The 16,395-nt window shown below is 49.6% G+C and overlaps 1 protein-coding gene across 1 annotated transcript in view; it reads right to left on the bottom strand.

Annotated features, from left to right (window-relative positions):
* Positions 1 to 16,100, bottom strand: part of NPTXR (neuronal pentraxin receptor) — a 48,335-nt gene extending 32,235 nt beyond the window's left edge. The window contains exons 1-3 of the mRNA XM_029912798.1: positions 15,962 to 16,100; positions 13,999 to 14,102; positions 13,533 to 13,671 (exon numbers count right to left, since the gene is read on the bottom strand). Of these exons, the coding sequence (XP_029768658.1) occupies positions 13,533 to 13,671; positions 13,999 to 14,102; positions 15,962 to 16,100 (382 nt within the window). The remainder of the gene's footprint in view (positions 1 to 13,532; positions 13,672 to 13,998; positions 14,103 to 15,961) is intronic.
* Positions 16,101 to 16,395: the final 295 nt, after the last annotated feature.

Below are 16,395 nucleotides of genomic sequence, written 5' to 3'. Positions count from 1 at the left end.
TCAGGGATTGTTGATGTACTGATCACTTTTACTGGCTGCTCATGTCGTCTGCTTAGCCAGTTAAATCTTCATGGTATTGTTTCTGCCCACTGACTGGATGGCACTTTTAAAACAGAAAATACTTGTTTGTGCACAAATACTCTCGTTTGTTCATATGAACAAACCTCGGTTCCCACGTCACCATCCCCTAGACCGAAACCCCTTGAATAAGCATTCAATAAGAAGGGGCAGGGACATAGCCAAACCAACAGCCATATGCAATCCCCACAAACGTTCAAATGCTCTTATCACCCAGCTCTAATCACAACAGTGCAAAGGTGTGGCTAACTGTAGGGGGAGAGTAGCACAATCTAATCTCTAGGTCTGGGGCCTGTGAGTCAGGTGACTTGGGCTCTGCCACTAACTCTCACTCACCCAGGGCAAGTTACTTCATGTCTTGGTGTCTCAGTTTTCCTATCAGTAAAATGGGGATGAAACATCTCACCTACCTTTGGAAAGCCGTGGGAGGTCCTTTGATGAAAGGTGCTGTAACAGGACTGTATTGTTGTTTCAATGCTGAATAACACTGAGTTGTTTCACCAGAACATCATTGCAGATTAATGCAACATCACGTGGGGGGCATCTTGTTACGTTATTGACATGAACTATGACCGTATTGATCATTGTTGCAACCAAGGTCCTATAGTGGCACCAAATCTTGTACAAAGGAGGTCAAGTAAGGTGTCTATGAAAAGATTATGATTTGCTGGTTATGATTATGCTATCTGTATGCATGTATCATTTTTGTATTTAAAGTTATTAGCATTGGCTCTATACTGTCTGTATTTCAAACTTGTGCTATGCTTCTGGGTGACACCCCAGACAGTTTGGCATCAGCACTGCCTAGCCTGCTTGATGGCCCATTAAGGACCATCAGCTATACAACTGACCCATTGAGAGAAGGCAGATACACCCTATGACTCAGCAAGGCATGCAGGGACATGCCTATGGAGAGAACTCCAAGGCTTTCAAGCCATGTGCTGGGCAGCTTGTGTTTGAAACAAAGGAAGCACAGGCTGCATGGCAAGAGGCTATAAAAGGCAGCTGCATCTTCTCCATTTTGTCTTCAGTCCTGCTTCTTACCTCTGGAGGAACTTTGCTACACTGAAGCTCTGAAACAAAGGACTGAATGACCCATCCAAACTGTGGATGTACTCCAGAGACTTAACTTAAGCCAGGAGTTTATTCCATCACTGCTACAAGCCTGAACCAAGAACTTTGCCATTACTGTATGTAATTAATTCCATTTAATTAATTTTAACTCTCATCTATATTTCTTTCTTTTATGAATAAACCTTTAGATTTTAGATTCTAAAGGATTTGCAGCAGCATAATTTGTGGGTAAGATCTAACTGGTATATTGACCTAGGTTTGGGGCTTGGTCCTTTGGGATCAGGAGAACCTTTTTTCTTTTACTGGGATATTGGTTTTCATAACCATTCATCCCCATAAGAAGTGGCGCTGTTGGTGATACTGGAAAACTGGAGTGTCTGAGGGAATTGCTTATATGACTTCTGGTTAGCCAGTGGGGTAAAACTGAAGTCCTCTCTGTTTGGCTGGTTTGGTGTGCCTTAATAGTGAAGGAACCCCAGCCTTGGGCTGTGACTACCCTGCTCTAAGCAATTTGTTCTGAACTGATACTCTCAGTTGTGTCCCGCCAGAGGCCGCATCGTTACACACCTCTCTCTGTTTTTGTACAGAACCCAGCACCAATGGGATTCTGGTCCATGGCTGGGGCTCCAAGGCACTACAGTAATTTATAATAATTATAAAATAATAAAAGACACTGCAACATCAGGCTATTAGGATGAGTGTGTTTCCTGTCTTTTTGCAAGGCTATTGAATGATGAAGTGCATCTCCAACCACTAAAGGCTGGGTGCCAGCATCTGAATGCCTTTCCTTCTGAAGGAACCACAAGTGTTTTACATATATCTATATAAATGTGTGTGCTTATATAAATCTGTAGATAGGTACATCTCCTTCTCCCTCCCAGTGATGCTATGCAAATATCAAGTAGGAGGAAAATGAGGAACAGCTCGATAGAGAGAAAGGATGGTCTTATGATTGAGGCAGTGGATGGAACCACAGGCGCCAACTCCATGGGTGCTCCAGGGCGGGTAAAAAATGGTGGGTGTTGAGCACCCACCAGCAGCCCCTTATCAGCCCTCTCTCTCTCCCTCCCTCCCCAGTGCCTCCTGCCCACCGGCGGCCTCACTGATCAGCACCTCCCCCTCCCTCCCCATGCCTCCTGAATGCCGTGATCAGCTGTTTCGCGGCGTGCAAGAGGCTCTGGGGGGGTGGAGCGAGGATGTGGTATGCTCAGGGGGAGGGGTGGGGTGGGGTGGGGTGGGAAGAGGCAGAATGGGGACTTGGGGGAAGGGGTGGAGTTGGGGCAGGGCCTGGGGCAGAGGCAGGGGTTGAGCACCCCTTCGCAGATTGGAAAGTTGGCGCCTATGGATGGGACACTGAGATTTAGGTTCAATTTCTGGGTCAGACACAGACTCCCTGTTTCACCTTGTCCTAGATCCTCAAAGGTATTCAGGCTCTTAACTTCCATTGAAATCAGTGGGAGTTAGGAGCTTAAATATCTTTACCTGGGCCTTCATCTCTCTGAGCTTCTGTTGTACACACTCAAAATGGAGATACTTCCCTTGTCATCCATTTTGTCTATTCAGATTATAAGGCTCTCCAAGGCAGCAGAATGAGGACAACAGAGTTCAAAAAAGCAGACTTTAACAAATTCAGAAAACTGTCAGGTAAGGTCTTAGGGGAAGAAAATCTAAGGGGAAAAGGAGTTCAGGAGAGCTGGCAGTTTCTCAAGGAGATAATATTAAAGGCACAACTGCAAACTATCACCATGCAAAGGAAAGATAGGACGAATAGTAAGAGGTCACTATGGCTCCTTCAGGAACTCTTTAATGACCTGAAAATCAAAAAGGAATCCTACAACAAGTGGAAACATGGACGAATTGCTAAGGAGGAGTACAGAAGAACAGCACAAGTATGTGGGGACAAAATCAGAAAGGCTAAGGGCATGTCTACACGTACAGCGCTGCACTGATGCCGCTGCAGCATTTCTGGTGAAGACGCTCTGTGCTGACAGGAGAGAGCTCTCCCGTCGGCATAATAAAACCACCTCTGCAAGCGGTGGTAGCTATGTCGATGGGAGAAGTTCTCCTGCCGCCATAGCGCTGTCCACACCGGCACTTATGTCAGTGTAACTTATGTCACTTGGGGGTGGTTTATGCACATCAATTCACAGTGACATAAGTTCTGCTGACAGAAGCTGTAGTATAGACATAGCCTAAGACACAAAATGAGTAACACCTAGCAAGGGACATAACAGGTAATAAGAAGAGGTTCTTAAATACATTAGAAGCAAGAGATAGACATGATTATTTTGCTTCAGTCTTCACTAAAAAGGTTAATAGTGACCAGAGACACAATACAAATAATATTAGCAACAAGGGGGAAGGAACACAAACCAGAATAGGGAAAGAACAGGTTATAGACTATTTACATACATTAAATGTATTCAAGTCGGCAGGGCCTGATGAAATTCATCCTAGGTTACTTAAGGAACTAGCTGAAGCAATCTCAGATCCATTAGCAATGATCTTTGAGAACTTCTGGAGTACGGGTGAGGTCCCAGAGGAGTGGTGAAGGGCAAATATAAGACCTCTCTTTAAAAGGGGGAACAAAGAGGACATGGGGAATTAGATATCTGGCAAGATACTGGAACAAATGATAAAACAGTTTGCAAGCACCTAAAAGATAATAGGGTTGTAAGAAATACCCAGCATTTGTCAAGAACAAATCATCCCAAACCAACCTAATTTCCTCCTTTGACAGGGTCACTGGCCTAGTGAATGGGAGAAGCAGTAGATGTGATATATCTTGATTTTAGTAAGGCTTTTTAAACAGTACCACATGACGTTCTAATCAGCAAACTAGGGACATGTGGTCTAGATGAAATTATATACGGTGCATGCACAATTGGTTGAAAGACTGTACTCAGAGTAGTTATCAATGGTTTGGTATCAAAGTGGGAGGATGTATCTAGAAGGGTGCTGCAGAGGTCAGTCCTGGGTCTGGTACTGTTCAAAATTGGCATTAATGACTTGGATAAAAGAGTGGAGAATATGCTTATAAAATTTGCAGATGACACCAACAGGGAGGAGTGCAAGCACTTTGGAAGACAGGATTAGAATTCAAAACAACCTTGAAAAATTGGAGAATTGCTCAGAATTCAACAGAATGAAAGCCAATGAAGACAAGTGCAAAGCACTACGCTTAGGAAAGAAAAATCAAATGCACAACTACAAAACAGGGAATAACTGTCTAGCTGATAGCACTGCTGAAAAGGATCTGGTGGTTATAGTGGATGACGAATTGAATATGAGTAGGGCTGTCGATTAATCGCAGTTAACTCACACGTCCATGCTGATGACACTTGTTAAAAAAAGGAAGGCATTAATTAAACTTGTGACTGAACTCCTTGGGGGAGAATTGTATGTCTCCTGCTCTGTGTTTTACCCGCACTCTGCCATATATTTCATGTTATAGCAATCTCATATGATGGCCCAGCATGTGGTTCGTTTTAAGAACACTTTCATTGCAGATTTGACAAAATGCAAAGAAGGTACCAATGTGAGATTTCTAAGGATAGCTACAGCACTCAGCCCAAGGTTTAAGAATCTGAAGTGCCTTCCCAAATCTGAGAGGGACGAGGTGTGGAGAATGCTTTCAGAAGTCTTAAAAGAGCAACACTCCGATGCGGAAACTACAGAACCCAAACCACCAAAAAAGAAAATCAACCTTCTGACTCAGATGATCTGGCATCTGACTCCGATGATGAAAATGAACATGTGTCAGTCTGCATTGCTTTGGATCATTATCGAGCAGAATCCATCATTAGCATGGACGCATGTCCTCTGGAATGGTGGTTGAAGCATGAAGGGACATTTGAATAATTTGCGCAACTGGCACATAAATATCTTGCAACGCTGGCTACAACAGCGCCATGCGAACACCTGTTCTCACTTTCAGGTGCCATTGTAAACAAGAAGTGGGCAGAATTGGAGAATTGCTCGGAATTCAACAGGATGAATTGCAAATGTAAACAAACTTGTTTGTCTGAGCAATTGGCTGAACAAGAAGTAAATCTGAGTGGACTTGGAGGCTCTAAAGTTTTACATTGTTTTATTTTTGAATGCAGTTATTTTTTGTACATAATTCTACATTTGTTCAACTTTCATGATAAAGAGATTGCATTACAGTACTTGTATTAAGTGAATTGAAAAAACTATTTCTTTTATTTTTACAGTGCAAATATTTATAATAAAAATAAATATAAAGTGAGCACTGTACACTGTATTCTGTGTTATAATTGAAATCAATATATTTGAAAATGTGGAAAACATCCAAAAATATTTATATAAATGGTATTCTATTATTGTTTAATAGCGCGATTAATCGAGATTAATTTTTTTAATCACTTGACAGCCCTAAATGTGAGCCAACAATGTGATGCTGTTGCAAAAAAGGCTAATGTCATTCTGGGATATATGAACAGGGAGACATGGGAGGTAACTGCACTGGTGAGGCTTCAGCTGGAGTACTGGGTCCAGTTCTGGGTGCCACGTGTTAGGAGAGATGTGGACAAAGTAGAGAGAGTCCAGAGGACAGCAACAAATATGATGAAATGTTTAGAAAACCTGACCTATTAGGAAAGGTTAAAAAAATCGGGCATGTTCTATCTTGAGAAAAGAAGATTGAGGGGGGATATGACAGTCTTCAACTATGCTGAGGGCTTTTATAAAGAGGACAGGGATCAATTGTTCTCAACATCCACTGAAGGACAGACAAGAAGTAATGGGCTCAATCTGCAGCAAGGGAGACTTAGGTTAGATATTCAGAACAATTTTCTAGCTATCAGGGTAGTTAAGTACTAGAACAGGTTACCAAAGGAGGTTGTGGAATCCCCAGCCTTGGAGGTTTTTAAGAACAGGTTAGTTAAACACCTGTCAGGGATGGTCTAGGTTTCCTTGGTCCTGCCTCAGTGCAGGGGGTTGGACTTGATGATCTCTTGATGTCCCTTCCAGCCCTACACTTCAGTGATTCTATAAGGCAGAGACAGTCCTTCTCTGGGTGTACAGCACAGTTGATATGGGGTCCTGATCTCAGATGGAGCCTCTAGGTGCTACTATAATACATATAACAACTTTTCCATTGAAACTGCAAGGCAAAAATGGAGGTTGGCAGATAATACAGGTTGGAATTTAGCCTGGCTGTCAGGGCCTGCCTCCTAGCTGCCATAAAATCTTTATTAGCAATAAGCTCCATGGGTAGGCCCTTGGGTTTAGTCTCAGCCCTTCTGGCCTTTCTGTTGGGGTGGAGTGGGGTGAAAACAGCAGGAGACAGCCCGTTTAGAAGGGAAGGAGCAGTGACAAGCGGGATTGGTGACAGAAGCCTGTTTTAACACCAGCTTTTAGGTTCAATCTAGAGGGGGAGCTTAAGGGATTTCTTTCTGAAGCCCATCTGTAATTAATGGCCAATCAGGGTCTCCAACTGGCAGCTCTTCTGGAGGAGCTGAATCCGACAGGGCAAAGCTTTCAAGCGTGCCAGCTCCACTGGGGCCTTTGTATTAGGAGATGCAGATGAGGAAAACTGGGCTCAGGACCATTGGCACAAGGGGAAAGAAACCAGCAAAGCTGCCCCTCCTGCCAGGCAGACCCACTGACCGTGTGCGATGAAATGATCCCCACAGAGGACCAGACAGCTTGTGAGCTGGCCAAACAGAAGGGAGGGGGACTTGGGGGAGCTATGGGGAGGGGAGGAAAAATTAAATTGGGGGAGGAGGGGTAGTTGATGAGATGTTTGTGATGCCCTGAAGCATGAGGGTTCATAGCCTGGGGGCTTCTGCCCCACCCCACCCCCCAGTATTTAAGTTGTGAGACGCCGGGTCATGTGTGATTTCCCACAATCTGGAGCTTTTCAAAACAAACACGCATGCATCTAAGCACATCCACCCGGTGCTTATAAAGAATGTTTTACTACAGTAACTTGCCAGGGCCACATCATGCTCTGAACTTGTCAGCAAACAGTGCACACCTGAACCACGGGGGCCCAAGTGCCCTTGCCTCTGGGCAGCACTCTAACAAATATTCCCTCTCCTCTTCCATCCCCACTGCTCCCATTTCCTTTGTGAGATTCCACCCTCCCTCTCATCCCTCCTGCTCCTCCTGAGAGGCCGTTCAGACAAATGCCACCAAACCTGCAGCCACAAAGAGCTCATGGGGGCCTCCTTCCCACCAAGGCCGGGCTACAGTACTAGTGTGATGCGCTCATGTTCCAGTGCTGTGTGCGGTGGGTGAGGAGAAAGAATTGCTATGCGCTAACTGAAAGCACTCCAGCAGGAGCCCCTGGGGAAGAGGAATGTCTTACCATTATTGCAGCCCTGACTGGGGCACAAAGCAGTCTTCCCGCCTCCCCCTGTTTGACAGAAAGCCTCCATCTGCTTTTCCAGTAACACCCTCTACAAACAGCCCCCCCCAGGTCCGGACATGTTTCTTATTCTCCCTGCCCCGGTGGGGTTGGATCCCTCTGCCAGCTGGCAGGGCAGACGAGATTGCTGCATGCTCAGTGCAGGGCTGCACGCTCAATCCTGGCCTTGCAGCTGGAGACCCAACCATGTGATTTCACAGAGGCTCCCCAGATTGGCTTGAACGGGCCCTGCCCCCACACACCTGATCTCTCTCCCTCTCCATCCTCCTGCAATCCACTCACCATTTCCCCCAATTGCACTCTTCCGGTCTTCCCCTATTTTCCTACCCAATCCAGTCTTTTGTCCTCATTTCCCCTCCTCACACACTAAACTGTTTCCCACCAAAAATCCCCTCTCCTCTTCACCCCTTCCATCAATTCCGGGCCCCTCCCCAATCTATTCAGTAGACACCCACACACACACCCCTTCTTCTATAGTACTCAATTCAAACCCCTCAAAATAATTCAGCTGTGGGTGGCCTCTCCTTACCTCTGACCTGTCTCCTCCTCCCGCTCACCACTGCTGGCTACAACTGCAGCCCCTCCTGGCCAGCTGGCTTGTCTTCAGAGTCTGTGTTGCCCTATTAGGTTATGCACCATAGCAACAGGGAAGCTGCTGCCCTTTCCTAGACTCACAGGTATAGGTGCTGGAACTAGGAGTGCTGGGGGTGGTTTCCATCATATCCAGGATTTACAGTTTGGTTCAATGGCTCTCAGCACCCCCACTATGCAAATTGTTCCAGCACCTCTGCACATAGGGGTGTCTCTGCTTTCCACCCTCTCTGGGAGGCCATAGGGGGAGGAAAGGAAAAGTGGGAGAAGGTGTGAGGAAATCAGGTGTGTTGTCTAGTTGATGGCTAACATTGAGAAAAGGCAGTAGAGATGGAGGACTGGGGAAGGGAACAGTTGAGTTCCAGGCATAGGGATGAGAAGAGACTGGTGTTTGTAGGGGCAGAGATGTGGTCCAGGTGCAGTGACAAGAGACAGCTGGAAAAGTGGCTATTGTCCACTTTCTCCCCCAGCAATAGGCCTGCTTGCCTGGAACTGGTAACAGGAGTCAGAGCCTTTCCACTCTACATCACTAATTCCAATACAGCTCTGCATCATGCGGCCTGGATGATTCAAAAAACTAGGGATCATATCCAAAGCCCTTCAGTTTAGCCACTGGTTACAATCCGGCCCACAGTCAGGGAACCTGATTAGCTCAGGGACTTGGGGGATGAGAAACGGAGCATGTCACTGCTGGATCACTCTCTGCCGGCTGATGATAATGAATTCTATGAAGAGGAGGGCAAAGCTAGTTTTGAGCTGCCCGAAGGCAAGAAAGCAATTTTTGCTTCCCCTCTCTGTGGCACACTGACAGGAGACAAGGAAAAGGGGGGCGCGGGGGTGCCAGTCATATCTGCAGCTCAAGTCATGGCATGCCACATAGCAAATTCTGTATCAGAGGGGAAGATAATGAAAGCTTTGGTGCCCTCTATGGGAAGGAATTTACCAGTGACTAAATATTACACAGGGAAGGGGTACTGCCAGAACCAGGCAAAAGAAGACAAAGAATGAGAGAAGGGAAGAGCGGAGTCTTCAGTACATCTCTCCAAAGCCTCAACCCTACTTAACCGTACAAAGCAGAGGCAGCAGGCTCTCCAGCGCTGGACTGAGGTTAGACTCGTGCTGCCAGGCCTGCAGTATGGCTGTAGAATATGTCACTGAACTACCAGCTACAGCCATCTTCAGAATTAGAACGTTACCGAAGACACCAAGAACAAGAGACCCCACCACATCTCCTGTCACAGCACAGGCCTCCCTTTGGCTCCCCAGAGCTCCTCTGAGTCCAGAACATAGTGACCTGAGAAAGTCTAACTCCCGGCTCCTGCTCACTTGAGTACCTCATTGGCTCTGAGTGGAAAACAGCAAAGGAAAGGGGAGTGGGTGGGAAGTAAACAAGCGTCTAAAGTTAATTATGTGGATATTTTCCAGCACATCGTGGTGGTGGTGTAGTTTTGGGCTTGTTGAGTGTCTGCAATATGGTTGATCTAATTGTGCCATTGGATTGAATTCTCCAGCCATTCGCTATTTCTGTGGGTGACTCATTCCTAAGCAGTTCACTTTCGCTGGTGGCCAAAGTGTTTTGTTTCTGGACCACAGGCGCCAGCTTCCTCTGTGCCCCGGGGGTGCTCAACCCCCTGCTCCAACCCTGGTCCTGCTCCCTTCCCCCAAATCCCCACCCTGCCTCTTCCCACCCCCACTCTGCCCCGCTCCACCTCTTTCCCACTTTTTCCCACCCAGTTCCGGCCCCTCCTCCGAGCGTGCCCCATCCCTGCTCCTCCCTTGCCCTCCCAGCCCCTCCTGCACGCCGCAGAACAGCTGATCATGGCAGGCAGGAGGCGCTGGGAGGGAAGGGGAGGAGTTGATTGGTGTGGCTGCCGGCGGACAGGAGGTGCTGGGGGGAGGGGGTAGTGAGGGAGCTGTCTGCCGGTGGGTGATAAGTATCCACTAATTTTTTTCCGTGGCTGCACCTATGTTCTGTACCCTGTGATCCCATGACTTCTCCAATCTCACAGTCTGGTGAAGTATTCTAACATTCTAAACTGTTCCCCACCAAAAATCCCTCTCCTCTTTACCCCCTCCCATCAATTCTGTGCCCCTCTTTCCACCTTCATGGACAAAATGGTGATACTTCTTTGGACAGTGGACCAGTGAAGCCACTTTGCTTCTTTCCACTCCTTAGAGCAAAAGCTGATAGTCATCATTTCTACATGCTTCCACACACTAGAGACCCATGCAATAAGCCTGGAGCTTTGATTGTTTGGACTGATTCAATCATATGAGTGCAGGGGACTGGACTAGATGACCTCTTAAGGTCCCTTCCAGTCCTATGATTCTATGATATATAATCCCTTCTATTGCATTTGTTAGATTAGCATTGGTCATAAAACACATTTTGCTTTTCCTGAGCCTGTGAAAGATGGACCTTCAATATCCTATTTCACCCACTGGAGATTAGGCTCTAGATGGGTATATCCAAAATTTTAATTTGATATTGAGGAAGTTTTAAGGGTTAAAAATTAGTGACCATGAGTTAGTCACGATCCTATGAGGCTATGAACACAAAATAACTTTAAAAAGTATGTAAAGATAAGAAAATAGCCCTTACAGGGAACATCTCAGATCAGGAGATGAGAGATTTGCTCATGGAATGTGATCAAGAAGCAGCAGAAGAAGCAATCTGAATGCAGATGATAGCAGACAAGCAGCGTCTTGAGCATGAAGTAAAAATGGCAGACCTTTGATTGAGGGAGAAGCTAGCAAGTGAGGAGATGGAGGAAGAAAGCTCACAAGAGGCAAATGGAACAGCTGCAAGTTGAGAAAGAAGCACATCAAAACCAGATGGAAGCTGCCACACTCCAAATTCAAGTCCTGGGAGTGCAAGAGAGGCTGCCACCGCCGGGAATTCCATCCCCTCTCAACAGCAGAGACTGGGATAAAGTCTGTCCAATTTATAAAGATTCTGAAGAATTTTTATCCACCTTTGAGCCTCTGTGTGATGTCTAGAAAATTCCAGATGAAAAAACGATGGCGTTTCTCCTGACCAAACTGACTGGTAAAACAAGGCAAGTGTTCAATGAAATGGGGGCAGAGGAGGCTTTGGATTACAGAAAGTTAAAAGAAACTGTGTTGAAATGGTTTAAGATTACTCCTGAGTTTTATAGATTGAAATTTATAAAGCTCAGAATGTCTGATAATGCTACTCATGTGGAATGTATTTATAAATTGCTTGGTTTTGTTAAAAAGTGGAATACAGGAGCAGGATCTTATGGTGACTTTGATAAACTGTTAATTACACTAGAGAAGTTGCTAAAGATGGCTCCTGAAGAAATCAGAGTAGCAGTCTGTGATAAGAAACCTGATTCAGTCTTACAGGCAGAAATAATTACTGATGAATATATTGAAAACAGGGTTCATGATGGGCATAAACCCTGGGAAAGGTAATCTCTATGCACCCCAATTTAAAAGGGATGAAGGGTTTTAGAGTGAACCAAAAAGACAGTTAACTTTTCCGTAACTGGTGTTCTTCGAGATGTGTTGCTCCTGTCTATTCCACAACAGGTGTGCGTGCTGGCCATGTGCACCAGTGCCGGAAGTTTTTCCCCTAGCAGTACCCCTGGAGTGGCGCCTCCATGGCGCGGTAGAAGGGGCGCTGCGTGCTCCCTCCACCCTCAGTTCCTTCTTGCCAGACAACTCCGACAGAGGGGAAGGAGGGCGGGATGTGGAATAGACATGAGCAACACATCTCGAAGAACACGGAAAAGGTAACTGTCTTTTCTTCTTCGAGTGATTGCTCATGTGTATTCCACAATAGGTGATTCCAAGCTATATCTGTTGGAGGTGGGTAGGAGTTCAAAAATTCTCAGGACAGAACACAGCCCTGCCGAACCCGGCGTCATCCCTGGTCTGGGAGACGATCGCATAGTGCGAGGTGAATGTGTGAACTGAAGACCACGTGGCAGCCCTACAAATGTCCTGAATGGGGACATGGGCCAAAAAGGCAGCCGACAATTGGTAGTGGAGGGATTCCCACCAGGTCATAAGAGGTATGGATGCATGAGGTGATCCAGTTGGAGAGGCGCTGAGTGGAGATCGGCTGACCTTCCACGAGCTTGGCCGAGGCAATGAACAGTTGTGAGGACTTTCTAAACGGCTTAGTCCACTCCAGGTAGAAAGCAAGAGCCCGTCTCACATCCAGCGTGTGGAGGCAGCGCTCCTCACTGGACGCATGGGGCTTGGGGCAGAGGACCAGCAGAAAAATGTCCTGACCATGTGGTAGGTGGAGACCACATTCGGGAGGAACGAAGGGTGTGGGCGGAGCTGGACCTTATCTTTATGAAACACTGTGTACGGGGGCTTGGAGGTCAGGGCCTTGAGCTCTGAGACCCACCTAGCCGACGTGATCGCAACCAGGAAGGCCACCTTCCACGAGAGGTGTGACCAGGAGCACGTGGCTAGCGGCTCAAACGGGGGCCCTGTGAGACGGGCCAACACCAGGTTTAGGTCCCACTGTGGGACACGGGGCCTAACATACAGGAAGAGGAGATCTAACTCCTTAAGGAATCGGCCAGTCATATCATGGGAGAATACCGTGTGGCCCTGCACTAGCGGATGGAAGGCCAATATGGCCGCCAGGTGCACCTTGACTGACGAGGGCACCAGGCCTTGGGCTCTAAGATGAAGGAGGTAGTCCAGAATAAACTGGATTGGGGCAGCCACCGGGGAAACGCCCCACTCGTCCGTTCATCTGGAAAACCGAGACCACTTTGCCAAGTAGGCTCGGTGCGTGGAGGGCTGCCTGCTTTCTAGGAGGATGCGCTGAACCCCTTCTGAGCACGTCCTTTCCTCCTGACCTAACCATTGAGCAGCCACGCCGTGAGGTGGAGTGCCACTAGGTTGGGGTGGAGGAGGCGGCCCTGGTCCTTGGAGAGCAGGTCCGGGCAGGACGACAAGGTGTGGGTCCCGTAACAATGCTGCCTGAGCCATGCCGGGGCAATCAGAAGGACCCGGACCATGTCTGTCTTTATCTTTTCCAGGACCTTGCCGATCAGTGAGAACGGGGGAAAGGCATAGAGAAACTGGCTTGACCAGGACAGGAGGAAGGCATCGGAGATAGAGCCCCGTCCCAGCCCTCCCCCGCCTCCCCTGGAACAGAACCAGGGGCAGCGACTGTTCTGCCGAGTCGCGAACTCCTAGGGAGTTCCCCACACTTGGAAAAGTCTGTGCACCACATCTGGGTGGAGAGACCACTCATGCTGAGAGGAGAAGTCCCTGCTCAAGTGATCCACCCGCGTGTTCCGTGCACCTGGCAGATGTAAGGCCTGTAGGCAGATGTTGTGGGCTATACAAAAATCCCACAGCCTGAGGGCTTTGCAGCAGAGGGCAGAGGATCGGGCCCTGCCTTGCATGTTGATGTAGAACATCGAGACCGTGTTGTCCATGAGGACCCTGACCACCCGGTCCTCCAAGTGCGAGCGGAAGGCCATGCACACCAGCCGGACTGCCCTGAGCTCCTTGACGTTTATGTGGAGGGGCAGATCCTGAGCCGACCACAGACCTTGGATCTGAACGTTCCCCACATGGGCCCCCCACCCCAGGTCCGACGCGTCAGACACCAGCTCCAGTGACGGGGCCCTGCCCCTGAACGGGACCCCTTAGAGCATGTTTCTCGGGGAGGACCACCACCGTAGGGAGGTGATCACTGACTCGGGTACCGTGAGGACTTTGTCCATCCTGTCCCTGGCCTGGGAGAACTCTGAGGCCAACCAGAGCTGGAGGGGCCTCATCCTGAGTCTGGCGTGATGGACCACATACATGCACGCCGACATGTGACCCAAGAGCTGGAGGCATGCTCTGGCTGTTGTCACCGGAAACCTTGTGGCCGTGTTGATGAGCCCCTTCAGGGTCTCGAACCTGTCCGGTAGGAGGGAGGCTCTGGACGACGAGGCGTCCAGGACCAACCCGATAAACTCTAGGCATTGAACCGGGACTAACGTGGACTTGGTATTGTTTACCAACAGGCCCAAAGTGGTGCATGTGGACAGAAGGAGCGCCACGTGATCCCACACCTGCGACCGGGAGCTGCCCTTGACCAACTAGTCATCCAGATAGGGGAAGATCTCGACCCCTCGGCGCCTGAGGTAGGCCACCACCACTGACATACATTTCGTGAATAGTCTGGGGGCAGTGGACAGGCCAAACAGGAGGACCGTAAATTGGTAGTGTTCCTGCCCCACCGTGAAACGGACGAAGCGTCTGTGCCCCTCGAATATATGAATGTGGAAGTACGCGTCCAGCAGATTGAGGGTGGCGTACCAGTCCCCGGGATCCAGGGAGGGGATGATGGAGGCCAGGGAGACCATGCGGAACTTGAGCTTCACCATGTATTGGTTCAGGCCTTGCAGGTCCAAGATGGGCCTGAGCCCACCTTTGGCCTTCGGGATAAGGAAATAACGGGAGTAGTACCCCTTGCCCTTGAACTCCCCGGGTATTGCTTCCACCACTCCTAGGCCCAGGAGCCGCCCCACCTCCTGCTCGAGCAGAGCCTCGTGTGAGGGGTCCCCCAAGAGGGACGGGGACGGAGGGTAGTTGGGCCAGGAGGAAGTAAACTGGAGGGTGTACCCCCAGGAAATGGTGTTGAGGACCCATCGATCTGAGGTCAGCTGTGACCATTCCGGGAGGAAAGCACACAACCGATTGGAGAAGGGAAGCTTTATTCAGGGTGGATCCCTGATGAGAACTGGCAGGGTGCCCCCAGACATCCCGTCAAAACTGCCTTTTCCCTGCTTGCTTGCCCTTGGAGGACCCAGGCTGGGGGGCAGGCCGAGACTGCTTCTGTGGGTGCCTCTTATAGTCCTGTGACTTCTTATAAGCGGTCTCGTATTTTGGGTGGGTGGCCTGAGTGGGAGTCTGCTGCGGCTTGAACTTAGGTTTAGTTGGAGCCAGAACGTAGAGACCCAGAGTCTGGAGAGTCGTGCGGGAGTCTTTCAGGCCATGCAGCTTTGTATCCGTTTGTTCCACAAACAGAGCTTTGCCGTCAAACAGGAGGTCCTGCAGGGAGGTCTGCGCCTCACTGGACAGCCCAGAGAGCAGGAGCCACGACGCCCTTCTCATGGACACCGCGGAGGCCATGAACCGCGCGGCCGTGTTCGTTGTATCCGAAGCTGTCTGCGGGGTTGCCCTGGCAGCCGCTGTCTCCTCCTCCACCAGCGCTTTGAACTCCTTCCTATCGTGCTCCTGGAGGGAGTCCTCGAACTTGGGCAGGGAGCCCCACAGATTGAACTCATACCGGCCCAGGAGGGCCTGGTGGTTTGCTACCCGTAACTGGAAGCTGAAGGACGAATACATTTTCCTTCCAAATGAGTCCAGCCTCCTTGAATCTTTATTTTTCGGGGTAGGGGCTGGCTGGCCCTGCCGTTACCTGTGGTTGACCGACTCGACCACCAGGGAGTTAGGAGCAGGGTGGATGTATAAGTATTCATGCCTCTTGGTGGGTACAAAATACTTGCGTTCCGCTCTCTTAGAGATGGGGGCCAATGAAGCCGGGGTTTGCCACAGGGCATTTGAAATTTTCGCCACCCCTTCATGGAGAGGCAAGGCCACCCTGCCCGGTGCCGAGGAGGACAGCACATTAAACAGAGAGTCCGAGGGCTCCTCCATCTCCTCTGCTTGGAGGTGGAGGCTTGATGCCACCCTTTTTAAGAGTTCTTGGTGGGCCCTAAAGTCCTCCTGCGGGACGGAGGGAGGAGGGGCCATAATCGCCTCATCTGGGGAGTGTGAGGAGGCCGGCGTGGTACTTTGGGTGTCCACCGGCACCGGAGGGTCCACCACCTGGTCGGTCTCCGGGCACGGTGCTCAGGATGTACGTCCCACCGACTCCTTCCTCAGAGGTCTGGAGAGGGAGGCCGATGGTCCTGCTGAGGCTCCGGCCACTGAGCGAGCCTCCACCGGGGGCTGAGTCAGGGGCCATGGTGCCCACTGGTACCATTGGGCCGGCCATGGGGCCCGGTGCCACTGCACCTGCTGTGGCACCGGCGGAGCCGGCTGTTCGGCCTGGCTGGCCTGACCCATTGATGGACAACTACGAAGGGAGGCCGGGCTGACATACGACCTGCTGCTGTCGCTGGACCAGGAGGAGCGGCGGTGCCGGGAGCAATGCCGACCACGGGACCGCGATCCCGACGTGGAGGACCGGTACCGTCGGTAACAGCTGCTCCGTGATCGGCTCCGGCAGGTGGACCCGCGACGGTGAGACGCTGGTGATC

This window comes from Terrapene carolina, unplaced genomic scaffold (assembly GCF_002925995.2).
Source record: "Terrapene carolina triunguis isolate 2854851 unplaced genomic scaffold, T_m_triunguis-2.0 Scaffold247, whole genome shotgun sequence".
NCBI classification, from domain to species: Eukaryota; Metazoa; Chordata; order Testudines; family Emydidae; genus Terrapene; species Terrapene triunguis.
Note: the sequence above shows the minus strand (reverse complement) of the source record. Positions and strands in the feature narration are given on the sequence as shown.